Source organism: Arachis stenosperma, chromosome 7 (assembly GCF_014773155.1).
Source record: "Arachis stenosperma cultivar V10309 chromosome 7, arast.V10309.gnm1.PFL2, whole genome shotgun sequence".
NCBI classification, from domain to species: Eukaryota; Viridiplantae; Streptophyta; class Magnoliopsida; order Fabales; family Fabaceae; genus Arachis; species Arachis stenosperma.
Window position 1 is genome coordinate 27,847,312 of NC_080383.1, and position 20,281 is coordinate 27,867,592.

General features: G+C 31.9%; 2 protein-coding genes across 2 annotated transcripts; both read right to left on the minus strand.

Annotated features, from left to right (window-relative positions):
• Positions 1-6,788: 6,788 nt before the first annotated feature.
• Positions 6,789-7,787, minus strand: LOC130939617 (uncharacterized). Its single transcript, XM_057867707.1, has one exon. It carries the CDS (start codon positions 7,785-7,787, stop codon positions 6,789-6,791), a length of 999 nt encoding a protein of 332 aa, XP_057723690.1.
• A 7,469-nt stretch (positions 7,788-15,256) lies between these two features.
• Positions 15,257-20,041, minus strand: LOC130939618 (ferritin-4, chloroplastic-like). The gene is made up of 9 exons (XM_057867708.1): positions 19,864-20,041; positions 18,122-18,464; positions 17,931-18,014; positions 17,708-17,768; positions 17,092-17,179; positions 16,732-16,797; positions 15,572-15,633; positions 15,410-15,473; positions 15,257-15,306 (listed from the first exon to the last, which is right to left on the minus strand). Exons 1-9 carry the CDS (start codon positions 20,039-20,041, stop codon positions 15,257-15,259), a joined length of 996 nt encoding a protein of 331 aa, XP_057723691.1.
• Between the last annotated feature and the right edge of the window lie 240 nt (positions 20,042-20,281).

A 20,281-nucleotide genomic window follows, 5' to 3' on the forward strand; every position in this document is an offset into this window, starting at 1 on the left:
GCAAAATTTTTAATTCGTTGGCCAATGAACATAGTCCCTTTATCAGTACTCAATGTTTGAGGAATTCCAAATCGATGTATTATATATTCCTCAATAAAGTCTATTATCTCATTTTGACTGACATCTTTCAAAGGAATCGCTTCAACCCATTTTGCGAAGTAATTGATTGCTACTAAGATAAATTTATGTTGTTTCGATGAAGGAGGATGAATCAATCCAATCAAGTCCAAAGCCCACCCTCTAAACTACCATGGCTTTATTATCGAATGCAATTCAGATGCTGGAATCTACTGAATCGAACCATGTCTTTGGCATTCCTGACAAGCCCTTGCATAATTGATGCAATCCTTTATCATGGATGGCCAATAGACATGGTTATGATATAACACCCATTTCATCTTTTATCCAGCTTGATGGACACCACATATTCCTCGATGGACTTCACCCAAAGCAAGATCTTTATCATCCTGACTTAGACATCTTGACAAACTTCCATCGATCCCTTTTTTATACAATTCATTAGCCATTATGACAAAATTCATCACCTTTAATTTTATTTTTCTTTCCACTGAAATACTAGGATTCTTTAAATACTCAGCAATAGACTTACTCCAATCATTATCATCCCATTCGCCTATGCATAAAGCTTCCCTTTCATCTGCAAGTACCAAAATCTGATGAATGCTGGCAAGTTTTCTTTAGGGGTGGCAAAAGGGGTCGAGCCCGCCGGGCCAATCCGCTAAATCCGCTAAAAAAGACGGGTCGGGATAGGATTTGGAGCCCGCCAAATTTAAAAAACCCGTCAAATTTGCACCACCAAATTGACGAGTTTTGGTGGGGCGGGGCGGGCCGGTCCGCCGGGCCGAAGATTTTTATTTTTATTTTTATTTTATTAAATAAAAGTGTGATTACTATTATAAAATTAATAATTATAGAATTTTTAAATACCTTTTTTTATTTTTTGTTTTTATTCTTCTTTTAGTTATTAACTTTATTTATTTTATTTTATAATTTCGTATATATGCTCAAATTATGTGACTTGTTTTTTTAAAATAAAGATGATTCTATTAACAAATATTATTTTAAACAATTTTATTGAAGTTAAAAATTAAAAAAAATAGTAAAAAATTATATTATAATTTGACTATTTTCGATTTTTAGCAAATCGATGGTGGTTTGATATCTAATGATCTGGGAGCGAAACCTACTCCTCTTTGCAAGTACCAGCTTTCTAAAAGTGCATCAAAGCGTCTTCGATTAGACGAATATTAAAATAAAAATAAATTAAAGTTTGTAAAAGAATAAAAGAAGTTTAAAACCATGAATTCGAAAGTAAATTAACTGGAATAAAAAACATTTGCGTTGAAATTAAAAGAAAGCAGTAAAGTGCCTTCGACTGGATCAAAGGGCTTTGACATGAAACTTAAAGGTGCTGAAATGTAAATTGGACATTGAAATTAAAGAATGCTTGAAAGATAAATTTGCTTGAAAAATAAAATTTACAGGAGGATAAATTGAAAAGATAAAAACATGGAAGGAACCCTACAGAAAAGAAACTCGATTGCAGACTCAGGAATTTGCTGGGGATGTGAGTGTGCTTGAGTGTTTTCTGAGTTAAAGTTTCAACCCTTATTCTCTAAGACTTTCTAATACTTATAGTCTTTCTCTGTAACTGATAATTAATTACACAGTGCAATCTTGTATGCACACTCCCTGGTAACCGTTCCCGCTTCTTTGCCAATAAACGTTACCCATGATTTTCTCATGTGGTAGAAGTCTTCAATTCCTCTACGTGTGTAACCGTCCGATTCACCATTCAAGCCACCATTTGGTTTCTTACTCGAATACCCCTTTCGACTAAAACTAGCTCGATTCGATCAGAGTGTCCACAGTCGAATCCGTGTCAAGTAAATCCTAATTAATACCTGCACGTGCTTTTAAACATTTTGATCTGATTCATTACAATCGAAATATTTTTCGATCAACAAAAAGGTCTTTATATGGTCTAAAGCAATCTGGACGAATGTTGTGTAATCGTCTTACTGAGTATCTGGCAAAAGATGGATTCAAGAATGATAATATCTGCCCATGTGTTTTCATAAAGAAATTTGCATCTGGATTCATTATAATTGATGTGTACGTTGATTATTTAAATATCATTGGAACCCCTGAAGAGATTCCAACAACTATAAAAGCTCTAAAAGAATTTGAAATGAAAGATCTTGGAAAGACTAAATTTTGTCTCGGCCTGCAAATCGAACATACAAAAAATGAAATCTTTATTCATCAAACAACATATACAGAAAATATCTTGAAGAGATTTTATATGGATAAGTCACATTCATTAAGTACTCCAATGATCATAAGATCTTCGGATGTGGAAAAAGGATCAATTCCGTCCTAAGGAAGAAAATGAAGATATCCTTGGTCCTGAAGTACCATATCTTAGTGTCATTGGAGCGCTAATGCGTGAGCATCTTTCTTATCTTTTCCTAGTGAATTTACATTTAAATTGTTGAGTTTAATCAATAATTAATTATCTTTTAGCCACTATGGATGCTACTTTGAGTCTCGTACAATTTTGTTTATTTTAGGTAGCATTTGGCTGGATTTGATGGAGAGGAAGCTTGCACAATTAGAAAGAGCATAAGAATTAAAGAAGATGGACAGCGAGAAGCAACGCGCGCGCGTACCTGATGCGTACGCGTGATTTGGAGCTTTCCATGGCGACGCATGTGGGTACCTGGCGCGTACGCGTGACACGCAAAGAAGACCATCGACGCGTACGCGTGACATGCACCACATACAGAAAACGCAGAAAAACATTGGGAGCGATTTCTGGGCCCCATTTCGGCACTCAAGTAAGGCGCAGCTCTCTGCCAAGTTAGGCGCGGATCCAGTGAAGCCAAGAGGTCCCCACATTACAAGGCGCGGACTATTTAATTGATTCTGATTTAAATTTAAATTTGAAAATAGGAAAAGATATTATTTTAATTTTAGGAATTAGATTTTAAATTAATTAGGATTAGATATAAAAGATAAAGGGATTCTATTCCAAATTATATTTTGTACTTTACAGTTTATCTGAATCCTTATTTTCTTCTCTGAACCATGAGCAACTAAACCTTCGCTGTTAAGGTTAGGAGCTCTGTCTATTGTATAGATTGATACTATTATTTTTCTATTTTAATTCATATTTTGATTTATATTTCAAGAATTGTTTTCGTTCTTTATTTTATGAATTTAGGTGGAACGGAAGTATGACCCTCTTTCTAATTGAGTTCTTGTATAACTTGGAAAAGCTCTTTACTTGAACAACAACTTGAAAACAACTTCTCCTAAATTCTAATTATCTGAATTTAATGGGATACATGACATATAATCCTCTTATATTTGGGTAAATTAGAATTTTTGTGGCATATAAACTGGAATTTGATCTTTTACCCTCTAATTGGAATTAATTGACCAAGGAATTGGCAGTTGATGAATTTTAGAGGAGACTAGGAAGGTCTAAGGAATTAGGGTCTAATCACATATAGTTTGTCATGAATTAAATCTTGCATGATTAAAATAGTTAATAAGAAAAGTCAATCTGAAAAATAGATAACTCCGAAGCCTTAACTGTTTCTCCATATTTTATTCCCAACTTATTCATCTGCCTGTCTTTAAACTCTGAATTTACTATTTAATGCTTTTTGAACTCTCAAACACTATTTTCTGTTTGTCTAACTAAGCCAATCACTCAATTATTGTTGCTTGATTCATCAATCTTTGTGGGATCGACCCTCACTCACCTGAGGTATTACTTGGTACGACCCGGTGCACTTGCCGGTTAGTTTGTGGGTTATAAATCTCGCACCAAGCGCTAATGTATCTTGTTAATAATACACGACCTGACGTATCATTTGCTGTGAATTTATTAGCAAGGTATAGTTCCTCTCCAACCAGAAGACATTGTAATGGAATCAAACAAATTTTTCGATATCTTCATGGAACAGTTGATATGGGATTGTTTTATCCATATGGATCCAAGTCACAACTAGTTGGCTATGCAGATGTAGGATACTTATCTGATCCACACAAAGGGAGATCTCAAACAGGATATTTATTCGTATATGGTGGTACAGCTATATTATGGAAGTCCACGAAACAGACGATTCCAGCAACATCCTCTAATCCTGCTGAAATACTAGCAATACATGAAGAAAGTTGTGAATATTTTTGGCTCAGAAGTTTGATCCAATATATTCTATCATCATGTGAACTGATTGACCATAAGATAGCTCCAACTGTCCTGTTTGAAGATAGATAATACAGCATGCATAGCTCAACTTAAAGGCAAATACATCAAAGATGATAGAACAAAGCATATTTCTCCCAAATTCTTCTTCACTCATGATCTTCAAAATTAAGGGACAATTGATGTCCAACAGATTCGCTCAAATGATAATCTGGCAGATTTATTTACAAAGTCACTCCCAAAATCCTCCTTTAAAAAATTGGTACATCAGATTGGGGTGCGCTGATTTCGAGATGTTAAATAATGTCGACAAAAGGGGGAGGCTGTACTCTTTTTTTCTTGATCAGATTTTTTTCCAATGGGTTTTTCATGATAAGGTTTTTAATGAGGCAGTCCCCATCACAAAGGATTTTGTACTCTTTTTTCTTCACTAAAGTTTTTTCCCAATGAATTTTTCTTTAGTAAGGTTTTAACGAGGCATAATCCTAAATGGGCATTTAAGGAGGAGTGTTGTGATAAGATCAAAATGGATGCCCATTAATATGGGCGGTTGATTTTGTTTTCAATACTGAATGACTCAACTTCTCATGGCAAACATAAGTTAATGAAGTTGAAATTGTAAACTTCACATGCCTATAAATAATGAAGCAATCTGAGAAATTATACACACTGCAATAACACATAAAGTTCTCTTTCCTTTTTATTTCTCTTTGTGAGTTCTTAAGTTGTAATATATATAATAATAGTAAATATATAACTTACTTTTATTATTATAGTGAGATAATTATATTGATAAATATTAATATTAAAATCTTTTATTTATATTTTATTTTATATTATTATATCTTCTTTATTTATTTATTTTACAACACAAAATATTATATCTCTATTTTTTACTCACAAGGAATTCCCAATTAAACTTTTACCATGCAGTAGACAAACCACATGGTTCATGAATATAAAGCAAACCCTAAAACCTCGAACAATGTAATGTTATATATTAGGGTTTCCTAATTCATGTCATAAATATTAAGCCGAGAATTTAAATTCTTTAATATTATATTACATCAACAACAAACACATATCTAGTAAATCACCCATATTTAAACTTCCTATTAAATAAATGAAAATTACGAATATAAAATCCTCCTTGGCTCATTACAAAAAAGAGAGACAAGATACTAAACCCTAAAGTAAAACTAAGATAAGAATTATGGCCTCTAATATGTAATTTGGACTATTTTATGACTACTATAAACTATTATATATAACTTCACAAATTATGATATTCAATACAATAAAAAACACAAATCAATATCCTTTACAAAAATTACTCGTGTAAATTCCACAATTTCATTAAAATGCAAATAATTAAAAGGGCTAATTGTATAAATAAATAAACCATGAATCAATTTTATCTAATTGTAACTTTTTTAAAATGGTTATATTTTAATCATATATTTTCTTTATATAAATTATTATAGGATATAAAAGTTTAAAAATGTATACATAAACTACTACAAAGTGTAAATATTTATGTGAAAAATGACTATCATCATAAACTACTATATAATGTATAAATTTATATAAAAATTGACTACTGTCATAAACCACTACAGAGTGTGCAAGTTTATGTAAAAACTGATTACAATCATAAACTCATACATAGTGTAAAGGGTTATATAAAAAACTACCATCATAAATCGTTAGGGGACGATTTACATGTTTTCTTTTTGTTTTTTCTCCTTCCATGTGCTCAATCTATCCTGTGATTTAAAATCTATATATCATTTTATGATATTTTTATTAAATTAAATATACCAAAAAAATTTTAATTAGTTCAATTTTCGGTATAATAAGAACTTGATTGGCGTTTTTAGGAACCATCATTAATATTTAATTGTCCACTAAATGATACAGTAGTGCATAATAATATTTTGTAATTATTTTGATAATTTAAGTCTTTTATATTTTAATATCAATTTTTTGGTATTGTAAAAATTTTATTGCTTACTAATAAATCTTATAAATAAAAGATATTTTGTGTGCATTTATATATTTCTTGTTTAAAAGAAAAAAAAATTACACTTGTCATCCGTGGCGGAACTAGAAATTTCATAAGAGGGGGCCAATTAAATATAAAATATAACAAAAAATTAATAAAATATGATTTGTAGCATATATATCAAAAAAGTAATTATATTATATAAAAGTCAATGTTCAACTACATACTTTAAGATTTTGATATTTTTAAACTTGCTCGACGATGCTTCATGGAACTAAAATCATCAATTATCATCTCTGAAGTGAATTTTGAAGCAATTTTCTTTTCAATATATACAATCATACAATCTGCTAAAAATTCATCTTCCATCTTGTTTCGAAGCCTTGTTTTAATAATCTTCATAGCTGAAAAGGCCCGTTCAGTTGTTGCTGTTGTCACAGGAAGAGTCAAAACAAGATGAATTAATCTATCAATTAAATGATATATATTTGATTTTTCTGTCTCTGTCAATTTTTGACACAATTCAGCAAGAGTAGACAAATTCTAAAAATCTGGAGCTTTAACCACATCAAGTTCATAATGTTGTAACTTATAATCCAATTGAATCTTTTCTTGCTCAGAAAAATCTAAAGAATAGAAATTCTTTGCAAGATTGCATATGTTGCAAACACTGAATAACTTGAAAGCATCTTTAGGATCTAAAGATGTACTCAATATGAGGAGCTCGGTTGCTTGCTCACTAAATCTACCATTTAGCTCTTTCAATTGAAAATCTATCACGCTAGTAAAAATGTCATCACGATAGTGGTGTTCAACAGTGACAACATCCTTTTTACGACGAGACCAAATTATGTCACTAAAAAAAGCACCCATATCAGGTATCTGAATAGCATGATCATTGCAGAAAGAACTAACTTTCTCCAAAAGTGCTCCCCAACTACTATCTCTTAACTGTTGAATCAATGACTTTGTACTAGAAGCCAGATGCATAGCATTCAAAATGTCTTGAGATTTTTGTTGCAATGCTTGACAAAGTTTATCAGTGATTCCCATGATTTCTTTCACCATATGCAAAATGAAAACAAAATCAAATGATAATAAAGATTTAAGAGCATAAGTAGCATCACCACGTTGAGAATATGTAGATCCATTAGTAGCCAAATCTTCCAGAACTGAAGTTGTTACTCCAAACATACGTAAAAGGCTACAAATTGAGTTGAAGTGAGAGCTCCACCTAGTATCTCCTGATCTTTTTAATGTGCCAATTTGATTTGCTCCCCTTCCTGTTTCAATTTGATTAGTTGCAACTAAATGGAAAATTTCAGTTGCATAAGCAGATCGTAATTCATCATTGCGTTTGCAAGAAGAGCACACAACATTGATAATATTACTCAAACTTTGGAAAAAAGCATGAACATCAACAACTTCTTTAGCCGCGGCAACAAGAGCTAGCTGTAATTGATGAGCAAAGCAATGAACATAATATGCATAAGGACATTCTTGAATAATTAAAGCTTGTAACCCTTTCCACTCTCCACGCATATTACTAGCTCTGTAATAGAGTATAGAGATATTAGTGTATACTAGTGAGTTAGTTAAATTGTGGATGAATAACAAGAATTGGTTATGCTGTTATCTTGTTACTGCAACTGTGTTGTTATTGCTATAAATGGCATACTGCAATACTCTTGTAACAGAGCTTAATGCACTTTTCAATTTCATATCCTTTTGTTTCTATGAGTCTTCTCTCAATCCTTTCATGGTATCATAGAGCCAGGTTGTGAATCCATGGCTTCTATCATTCCCACCCAATCAAATCCTCCCACCAACATTTTTTCTGCACCTGTTCTTAAAGAACTTACTGAAGATACATTCAAAACGTGGAATCAATTAGTCTTACACGTTATTCATGCTAACAGGTTGGGCTCTCATCTCAGCCAAGATCAGATTCCTCCTCAATATGCGAATGATGCTGCGCGCCTTGCCGGTACTGAATCTGAAGCATTCAAGGATTGGATCACCAAAGATCACTATTTGTTTACATGGTTACTCACCTCCATTGATTCTTCCTTCAAGAATCGCATGTTGGACTGTACCTACGCTTATCAAGTCTGGAATAATATTCAAGAATATTTTGCCAAGATCTCCAAGATCAAGATTCAACAGTTGAAAGCACAACTCAAACTGGTTCAAAAGCACGGTCTTTCGGCTACCGAGTATTTGAAGAAAATTCGCACAATCGTTGATGCTTTAGCTGCAAATGGATTTGTTCTCTCTGTTGAAGATCATATTTCAGCAATTACTGATGGTTTGACCGAGGATTATGCCTTGTATCTCTCTAGTGTCATGACCAAATCGGACTCTTTAACACTCATGGAAGCTGAAGCTCTTTTACTAGGTCATGAAGACATGCTCACAAGATTCAGAAAGTCTGATCTCTCTCAATTTCAAGCTCACTACACTCAAGCCTCTTATCCACCAAGAAGATCTCCTGCTACTTTTAATAATGGAGGCCGAAGAGGAAGAGGTTTTTGTGGAGCACGTGGAGGTCGCACCTTCAATTCCAATTTTCGACTCCAATGCCAGGTGTGTGGTCGCATGGGACACACTGCCCTGAATTGTTTTCATCGGTTCAATCAAGCATACCAGGCTTCCTCCTCACCTTCTCAATCATCCTCAGCTCCACAATCTCCTCTGCCACCTCCATCGACTTATCATCAACCTCAAGCTTACCTAGCCACACCTTCAGTTCTATCCGACTCTACATGGCTCCCAGACACTGGTGCGAGCCATCACATCTCTTCTGATCCGAATAATCTTCTTCAGCCCTCAGCTTATCAAGGTTCTGACCAGATTCTCGTAGGTAATGGCTCAGGTAGTGCAATTTCCTCTATTGGCCACTCTTATTTAATTAATCTTGAGACTAAACAATGTTTCATTCTTGATCACTTAATTCATTCTCCTGACATTGCAAGAAATCTCATCAGTGTTCACAAATTTGCTTGTGACAATGCTTGTTATTTTGAATTTCATCCTAATGAATGCTTTGTTAAATCTCAGGCCTCCAAGAACGTTCTTCTCAAAGGGAGATCTAATTATGGAATTTATGAATTTGAGAATGTTGCAGTAGTTCAATCTAGGCCTAATGATACTTCTTCTTCTTCGTCTGTTACGAGTGCTCCAAGTACTTTTCTTGCTCAATCAGATTCTTATAATCTATGGCATCAAAGGCTTGGTCATTGTGCTTCTAAAACTACTATAGCTGTAATGAATAAATGTCATGTTCCTATTAATATCAATTCAATGAATTCTGGTTTGTGTGCCTCTTGTTGCAAAGCTAAGATGCATCTATTACCTTTCTCTACTGATTCTTATAATTTTCATGCTCCATTAGATATGATTTATTCTGATATTTGGGGACCCTCTCCTATTACTTCCTTTAATGGTTTCAATTATTATATTTCTTTCATTGATGCATATACCAGATACACATCTGTTTTTCTTCTAAATTCAAAGTCTCAAGCTTTTCAAGCCTTTTTACAATTTCAAGCAAATATAGAAAGACATACTGGTCTCAAAATCAAAGCACTACAAACTGATCATGTCCGAGAATACCTTTCTACATCTTTCACTCAATATCTAGCTTCTCAAGGCATTACACATCGTTTTTCATGCCCTTATACACACCAACAGAATGAAAGAGCTGAGAGAAAACATAGGCATATTACTGAAATTGGTTTAGCCATGTTGGCTGCTGCATCACTTCCCTTGTTACATTGGGATGATGCATTCCTCTCAGGTAATCTTAAACTTTACATATTAGTCTATGTTGATGATATATTGATAACTGGAAATGACTCTCAGGCTATTCAAAGTACTATCACAGATTTAAATCAGATTTTTTCTTTAAAGGACCTTGGTGAGTTTAGTTATTTTTTAGGCATTGAAGCTCATAAATCACATACTGGTTCTTATCATTTATCACAAACAAAATACATTCAGGATGTGTTATCGAAGGCTGGTATGGTAGACTCTAAAGGGGTGCCAACGCCTATGGTAACTACAATGAAATTAACAAAACAAGGCACTGATTATTTTCATAACCCAACTTTATATCGATCTATTGTTGGTTCCCTGCAATACGCTACTATTACACGCCCTGATATTGCTTATTCAGTGAACAAGGTTAGCCAATATATGCAAGCTCCTCTTATGTCACATTGGAAGTGTGTAAAGAGGATCCTACGCTACCTTGCTGGAACAGTAAATCAGGGGATTCTATTTCATCCTAGTACTGGTTTAAGGTTATTTGCTTTCTCAGATTCTGATTGGGGGTCAGACTTGGATGATCGACGATCCACTTGCAGTTTTTGCATTTATCTTGGCTCAAATGTGATCTCCTGGTCCAGTAGAAAGCAAGCTTCCGTAAGTAGAAATAGTACAGAGGCAGAATATCGGGGTCTTGCAGCATGTGATTCTGAGCTCATTTGGGTGCTTCACTTGCTTGAGGAACTTCGAGTCAAAATCTCAGCCACTCCAATACTATATTGTGACAATATTAGTGCAGTTTTGTTAGCTGAAAATCCAATTCTCCACAGTAGGACTAAGCATTTTGAGTTAGATCTTCACTTCGTGCGAGAAAGAGTGAACCGCAAGCAGCTTAGTGTTGTTCATATCAGTGCCACTGATCAAGTGGCTGATATCTTTACTAAGCCATTACCTCTAGAATTCTTTGACAAATTTAAAAACAAACTTAAAGTAACTCCTCGATGGTGACTTTAAGTTTGAGGGGGGCTAATAGAGTATAGAGATATTAGTGTATACTAGTGAGTTAGTTAAATTGTGGATGAATAACAAGAATTGGTTATGCTGTTATCTTGTTACTGCAACTGTGTTGTTATTGCTATAAATGGCATACTGCAATACTCTTGTAACAGAGCTTAATGCACTTTTCAATTTCATATCCTTTTGTTTCTATGAGTCTTCTCTCAATCCTTTCACTCTGTCATACCCTTGACCTCGAACATTTTGAATGTTGAGATTGTGATGAGATAATGCAGAACAAATCTCTTATTTTAGAGTAGCAGAAGTAGTATCTTTGACATGAACAACATCTATTAGCCTTTCTTTGACAAATCCATGCTTATCAACAAATCTAACAACAAGTGCCATTTGTTCTCTTCTAGATTCATCTCTAGTTTCATCAACAATCAAACAAAATTTTGCATTACCAATCTCATTGCGAATTTCATTTTGTACCTTTCTAGCAAAAACATGTAGAATTTCCTTTTGAATAGAAGGTGATGTGTATATTACATTTTGAGGAGCATTATCCAAAACAACGGCATCCACTTCTTTATTGTAAGAAGCTAATAATTTTAACATTTCAAGAAAATTTCCTCGATTCTGAGACTCATGACTCTCGTCATGTCCCCTAAAAGCACAAGCTTGAAACGTTAAACATTTGACAGTATCAATAGAGGCTTTAAGACGCAATCTATTGCTTAAAACTTGTTGTGAGCTTTGCTTAGCCAATACTTTGTCAATGTGACATAATTGATTAAGCAAATCTTTACAAGACTTAACAACAATATTATGAGGAGAATTAAGAGATTTACCCACATGAGATAAAAATGCACAATTCTTTCCATTATTCACTTTTTTCCAATTGCAAAATCCTCCTGATGTGAATGGACTTGATTTTCTAGAAAATAAATAGCATGGAAGCCAAAATGCAGCATCCACTTCTGGCGAATATTCTAGCCAAGAAAAACTCTTAAACCAATGAGCTTTGAAACGACGAGGATGACTTTCTAGACCAGAAAGAGGGTACTCATCCATAATAAATTGATATGGTCCAAACTTTATGTATGCTCTACGGATTTCATCTTGTTGATTGATAGGATAATTCCAAATTTTCGTACGCTTTCCGGGATCACGCATTAATGTATCAATATTAACTTGATCTATTTCAATCCTTGTTATTTTGGAAGCAGGGGGTTGAATATCTTGCTCAACAAGTTGTGTCAAAGGTTGTTCAATAATATTTTGAACATTACTCAAAGAATCTGAAGCTGAATTTTGTTCATCATATATTCTCTCTTTTCTCTTGAAAAATGAGTTAATTGTTTTCATCTTTGACATTTTTAACTTAACTTGAACTATCTAACAAAAAAAAAAACAAAAATAATTGCATATATATTATTTTCTTTAAAAAAAATATTAAACCTATTGAGCAATAACAAATAATTTTAGAAACACAAATATATAATAACCAAAAATAAAATTATTGATTTACCTTATTATTTTTTTGTTCCAAGTCTCACCCAAAAATAATTCTATTGAATTTTGCCCTCACTTCAATCTTTGAACACTGTCCATTATAAAAAAAATAAATTAATTATTTTAAATAAATAATATAAATAATACTTGACATTGTTATTAACTTAAAAAAAATTGAAATATACCCCTTTGAATCTTTGTTGTGCATTCAATGGTTAATATTTTGTTGTTCACTTCTCTTCAATTGTTTTTCTTCATATGTCTTGTTTTGGTATGGAAAGAAAATTAGAATGAGAAGAGTAGAAGACCCAAAGTTTGGAAACCACTAAAAGAGAGAGAAAAATGGCGCTGATGCCTCTAATGATTTGAAACAAATATTTGAAAAATGTACTAATGTTACTTTAATTAATAGTATGGGTTTGGGCTAATATAATAGAACTATTTTTATTAATTATTAGAATGAATTATTTATTAATAAGAGCAACAATAATTCAAATATCTAATACATAGTGCAGTTTTTAATTATTTTAATTTATAAAATTTTGTAACTTATATTTTTTTCAATATTATATATAAAAATAAATTTATTATTATTAATTATTATTATTTATTATCTTTTTTTTTTAATTTTGGGGGGACCATAGCCACCTTAGGCCCCCCTAGATCCGCCACTGCTTGTCATATTGAAATTTTAAAATGATTTTATTTTTAAATTTCTTCAACGAAAAATTCATGATAATAAAAATTATTAGCGGGTCAATTTTTCAGAAGAGTTCATGATAATAATGGAGGAAACATCTATTATGGGGCAATTCCCTAAATCTCAAAATGTTTTAAAAGGCACCTTAATAGCAGAAATTTTTTTATCCATAATTAAAACCTCCATCTAAAGAATATCTAAACTGATTACTAAGTTCATACAATAATATTTCAAAAAATCTTTTTTCTATTATCTCTAAAATCTTCTTGCAAAAACATTTAAGGCTCATCAATGGCTAAATCCAACACTTAATAATAGTCCATCATTAGTTTTAATCTCACTCAGTATCATTATAATAAGAGTAAAGCTAGGGAACCAAAAGTATATTAGCCAAAACTCAGTCAAATACCTTTGGATGAATTCAAAATCTCTACGAGTTAATATATATAGATGTTTCTTCTACTAAGTATCAGAATGTTTCTTTTTCATATTAAATGGATGTTCTTTTATATATTTTTCAAATTTGTGATTGTTGGAAATAGATAGGTTAATGTGAGAAAAAAGAGGAAGGTTTTTATAGGTTTTAATTAGATTTACTTAATCAATTTAAAATTTTTTAAATTTTAAATTTAAAAAAAATTAAAATTAATTAATTATTAATATAAATTAATGTAGTTTTGTTTAATTTTTGGCTGATAAGCTTTTGGTTCCTTATACTTTTCCTTATAATAATTGTCCCTCGATTTATTTCAGTTTACTCACGTGATAAAAATTGAGCAACACCTGCACAAACGGTCCCTTCTATTGTCTTTGATAAAAATTACCTCTTGGGAGAGACACTTATCATTTTTTTGATTACGAGAGAAGTAATTTTTTTATTTTTTTATAAATACTTAAATAAATTTTTAAAAAATTACAATTTAATTTTAAAAATTGTATTAGGCATCAATACTACTATTTTTTACAAATAAAAAATTCAAAAAAATAACTTTTAAAATTTTTCAAACCAATATCACAAAACTTGCAATAGACTTATAGTATACACGACATCTTTTGAGACAAGTTTTTAATACATTTTCCTTCGTCATCTCACTTTATGTTATACTTTTATTTAACCACGTGTCTTTTTTCATGCTTCCTATGGGTGTATTTGTAAGATGTTCTTAATCTATATTGTGATGTGTCTTAATTACTCTACTTTATTTGTTGCTTTGAATTTAAAGGTGTTGTAGTGCTAGTCATTCCACAACACTCTGAAATCAAAATTTTATTAATATATCTGCCTAAAGATATTGCACAGATAATGGTAAGTGAATTATGTTTCACTCTAAAATAAGTGAATTATGTTTCACTACTCCCTATAATCTAAAACTGAAGAAAAAGAATGTGTAGCATTGCAACATGAACAATATAGTTTAACTAGAAGAAATTCAAATATATAGTTCCGGTATATTATTGCTAGATCATCAAGTAAAAAATTAAGCATGGAATTTTATAACTCATTATCTTGCATTTTTTTTACCATCTACTCATCAAATCATGACGAAAATTTTATATAAACATTTCATTTTCACTCATATTCACAATATGTCAACATGTATTAGGTATATCAGATCAATATATTTTAGAAAAAAGAGTATAACAAATCACAAATCATTATGCATGTTAATTTCTGTTTTCTTTAAAGCATATACAGAGAGTGAGAATTTACTGGGAAGATAGATTTCTACCACATAAAGATATTAACAAAACAGAATAATACCATCAATTTAACTAAGTGAATGTCGAGAATAAATAATTTCTCAAAAATAATTTCTAAAAATCAAATGATTATAGATACTTCTAAAATAATTTTCCTCCAAACATACATGCCTGACTATTTCAAACAGGGGTAACAAAATCCGACAACAGAACAGGAAGAAATTAAGGTCCTTGAAAGAAGAAAACCGAAAACTAAAAGACAAAATAAAATTGAAAAAAAACACACGATGTATCCCAGTGATAATATTTTCTTTATAGATATATAATATCACGCAGCCACTTCTCCGTTAAGAAGCATTTGATCAAAGTGCCAAACTCCTGCAATTCCATTAGTAAAACAACTTTAATTTCACGTCCAAGTGTTTGAAGTATGAACAAGTGTTTTATATATAGGTGCGAGTAAGAGTAACAAATAAAGTACCATGTCCTTTGCCTAGCCTTCTTAATTCAGCTACATATTCTGAGATCTTTTTAATGTCTTCCACCTAAATAAAAGGGGGATTAAGCATTGAACAAAATTTATAGTATGATGTTATATTTGAAGTTCAACAGTGAGAAGAATCACAGTGGAATTTTGCCTTACCTGACCCACCAAAAACTCGCTTTCAATAAAGTCAGCGAGCTGCACATCTTTGTTTTGTGTTGCTATCTGCATATTAGTGGAAGTAAAATAAATAAAATAAAACTTAAAAAATTGTCGGCATTTAGCAATTGTCATAGTGTAAAATGAAATGAGAAATATTTGTTTCTTATAATTTCTCTAAGTCGAATATCAAGAACCGAGTACAAGAGTATCGTCTAAAGTCTCAAAGATTCGGTTTGATGATTTAGAGTTATATTGAGTTTTTAAAAAGACGTTACAAAGAGAATAATAACACCTCATCATTCAACTAAATATCTAATAGTTTTGTTTTATGAGTTTAATAGCTACATTACAGCCATCATTTTTCTCTTGAAGCAAATGTTACAAAATTGACTATATATGAGCCTAAGAAAATGAGCTCCAACATCTCATGGAAAAAAAAAATCATAAAAAAAGTAACTTATTTTTTATATCAACTAAACTTAAGAGGCAACTCATGACCTCATAGTCATATAAGAAAATGAGTCCATAACATTGTAATCTCATGACATATATATTATTTATACATTCAGGTATAATTTTTAACTTAATGTCTCTTGCATGTCATGCTAAATTTAGCTTCAAAATTCTTGCAGATATGCATCCCATTGTGGGAATGACAAACCTGGAATATTTAGAATTCAGAATAAAAAGACCGTGACAATTTTGTATTTTTAAATCACTTTCTATAATTTTATTTGGATAACTCCTCAAACTTAGACGGCATAAAATATTTCCGAACAATGTTAGTATAGTCTAAACTCCAAACACTATCATGTATCACGAGAAACCATTAGAAATATCCCATCTCATATAATATTTCCCTTCTATAGAGATCTAACAAATTTACCATTGTGCCTTTAATTTGATAAATAAGATCAAGAAACGCACTTTAATTAAGAGAACTATCGTTATTATGATAGTAGAAAGAAGTTAGAGAGACATGTTCTCTATTGTATTTGAGATCTCATCAAGTAGAGAAAAATTTTCTCTAATATGCTTGCCTTGCTCTTCATTTTTTTTTCCTATTTGATCTTTTTATGTCTTAATTCCATATCCTTTTGAGCATAGTTAAATTAAAAAACTTTAGGCTTAAACAAACATAGAATTGAAGAAATGACCAACCTTATGTAAATTTAGAAGCTTCTCATTGTTCAACCTTTCTAGAGACAATGCAAGTTCCATTGCTGCATGAAAAGGCCAAACAGAATTACCAATTATAATATGAGGAACAAACTAATTCTTCATTTATAATGAAGGGAACAGATTAATCATGTTTGTCGAATGGATAATGCATGTATAATTCTCCTAATAATTGCTCAGATTGAAAAATTCACGAGTATAGAACATGAAACTATTAAAAAACACAATCTTCACCGCACCACGTCAAATTTTTCATTGATGAGGATGAACATGAAAATCAAATGCTTTTACTAAAAGCAATAAATAAAAATCACACACAACAATTCATAATTAATTACCATTTAATGCGTCACCCTTTTCTGCATGATCAAACTCTGTAAATGGCATCAGCATTGACTCCAGCTTCACCCTGCCTCCTCTTTTATTCTGGTACCATCCAAAAAAATAAAAAAAACATTGATAGAAAAAATGGCTATTAAGAATAGCGTATTATATATTTTTATATAATTTTATATATTATTTAAATTAATATTATTAAAGTTATAATTATGATAATTTAATTTAAAATTTTGTTAACTTGTGTCTTAAAAACACAGATTACAAACACTATAAAAAATATTTCATAAAAATTATTTAAAAAATAAATATTTTTATATTTTAATGTATTAAATATATTAAAAATATTTTAAAAAATTTATTATTATATTTTAAAATATATCCGTAAGATATAGATTAACCGAATCCTTTAATTTAAGGTCCTTTTGTGTTAAATTATATATGTTACCATATATAGTTACTTTTATAAAGCATATTTGTGACAATTTTTATTAAGTTGGAGTAGCATTATTGCTCCATGGTTTGTTAGAATTAATTATATTTTTGTGTTCAAAGGAAAAATAAATAAAATTAACAATATTGTAATTTAGGAGTAATTAACAAAATATCAGTTCATGCCTGGTATTCCATCATGATCTCAGCGTGCTGTCGTTCCTCCATACTTGATTCCTTGAAATATCTAAAAAAATTGTATGTTACTAATTAATCAACGTTTTTGATAACTAGTAGTCCCTATTAATTTATCTTTTTATTTATTAAATATAACAGGTATTAACAAATATGAAATTAATCAAAATAATATATACTGTAATTAAGATTAAGAGATTCGAGATTTAATTACTTGGCGAATCCCTTGAGTGCAACATTGTCTCTGTCAAAGTAAGCATACATGGCATGATAGACGTAGGAGACATTATATTCCACACTGGATCAAGAAAAGAAGAAACCGCTTATACAAATATAATGCCGTGAGAAAATAGCAACATTAATTAAAATAAGATATGATAAAAAATTAAAAATGTTAGTTATTACTTGATCTGTGCATTGAGCGCAGCCTCACAATGACTACTATAACCTTGGCGAGCCAGAGATTGATGGGGCATTTTGGGTATAGAAAGAAGCTCTTTTTTCACTTCCTCAAAAGGTTTAAACACTATACCCAAAACGGCTTTGTTATTACCATGATCCGCCATTGATGAGGAGGCGGAGTAGGCCGCCGCCTTAACCGCCGCAACCCCGCCGGGTTTTCTCCTCATCACCGCACAAGAAGAACTCTTCACATTGTTGGCCAATTTGCTTGAAAGGTTGTAGTGATGATGAAGCTGGGGTCTACTTGAAAGTGAGGCTGATGACATGGATGAACAACTTCCTAATCCTAACACCATGTTCAGATCAACAATGTGAGAATGAGGGAGTGAGAGAGGGGGAGGAAAATATGCAATATGGAACGCGAAATATTTGGAGAATCAACTGCAACTTCTTTGTTAAATAAAGAATGTTATGTGTAGTTACAAGAAAAAAAGAGTAACGATAAAAATATTTAATTTATATTATTATTCTTATTCGTATAGAATACGTATTTAAATATAAAATAAACATTAAAAATATATTAAATAATATATATTTATGCATAAATATATAATATTTAATTTTTGATAAATATATAATATTTTAATTAGAAGGAGTTAGACATTTTTTGGTGACTGAACATAACACAAAGAAAAAAAAGACCTAAGAAAAAGAGTAGTACTCCTCTCTAATAATAATGTCTAAATTATTAGGAGACAGTAACCACTCTAGAGTCTAGATACACCTGCTTGTTTAAAACAATAGTCTTAGCCATTAAATCAGCTGCTCTGTTTGCTGTTCGCTGGATGAGCACTAAAGTAGCTGTTCAATTGCGCTGGAGCATCTCTTTGATTTTGTCAAGCAGATCAGAGTCATTCCTAATCATGCTGGTTGTGCCTCGCGAAACAAGAAGAAACGCATTTCACATATGACCTCTTTGCACTCGCAATCCTAAGCCATAACAAGCCCTCTCCAAATAGCATGAAGCTCACAACAGAGAACACTAGAAAGAGGTATACTGGCAGAACAACCTTTTATCCAAATTCCCATGCTGTCTCTAATAATACATCCAAAGCCAGCTAATTGCTCATTTTCAAAAACGCTTGCATCGCAGTTCACTTTACAGACATTTATTGGAGGTGGTTCCCAGTTATATTTCAAAGAAGAAGGAATAATATGTTTTTGGTTGATAACAACATTAGAGAAATCTCGAGCAGCATGTTTAACTAAGTGAACATTTTTCTCCTTACTCCATGGATCATCTTGGTGGAAGATGTCATTGTTCCTATCCCTCCAAATCTACCAAAAGGCCGCTGCAAAGAGAAACTCATTTTTGTTGAGGTTAGAACGAATCCAAGACACAAAATTCAAACTAGAGTCCTCAGCGGTCATTCCCAAATTTAAGTTAATCCAAATCTGACGAGCTTTTTGGCAAGTCCTAAAGCAGTGGTTAATATCCTCTAGAGCAAGATAACATCTCTGACAAAAATCAGAAGTAGAAAGACCTCTTTAAAACCGGTAACTAGCTATGGGAACTCCGTTGTTGAGGCAAAGCCAGAGCAGACACTTTATCTTCTCCGGTATTCTCAAGTGCCAAAGCCAAAGCCAATTTTCATTATCATTCCAGCCAAATTTCTTCTTCAATAGCCATTCATACCCGCTTTTAGTCGAGTAGGTGAGAGTATTTAAGTTTGTCTAAAACCAACCTGTTTTATCTCCTGCCTGCTTAATAGGATCAAAGAGCATCAAATCAAGTTTAACTTCTTCCGGAATCATTGTGCAAAGAATATCCCACCGCCAATGCCCATGGTGCAAGACATCTTCTAACTTCAAGTGAGAATAAAAATGTGCACAAAAGGAACCAAAGGAGCTAGCGTTCCACATGGTCGCCAAGCATGATACCAAAAGGATTGAGACATCCTGCCTGTACACCAATCAAAACTATCACGAAACTTTTCTATTGTCTTATAAATCGCTCGCCAAGTGCTTGAAACATTATTAGAAAAATTGGGTGAAAAGCAAGAACTCCCACATAAATATTTTACTAACAGAATTCTTACCCAAAACTTATCTTTATTATGCAATAATTCCCAAACAAGCTTTCCGAATAAAGCAAAATTTACA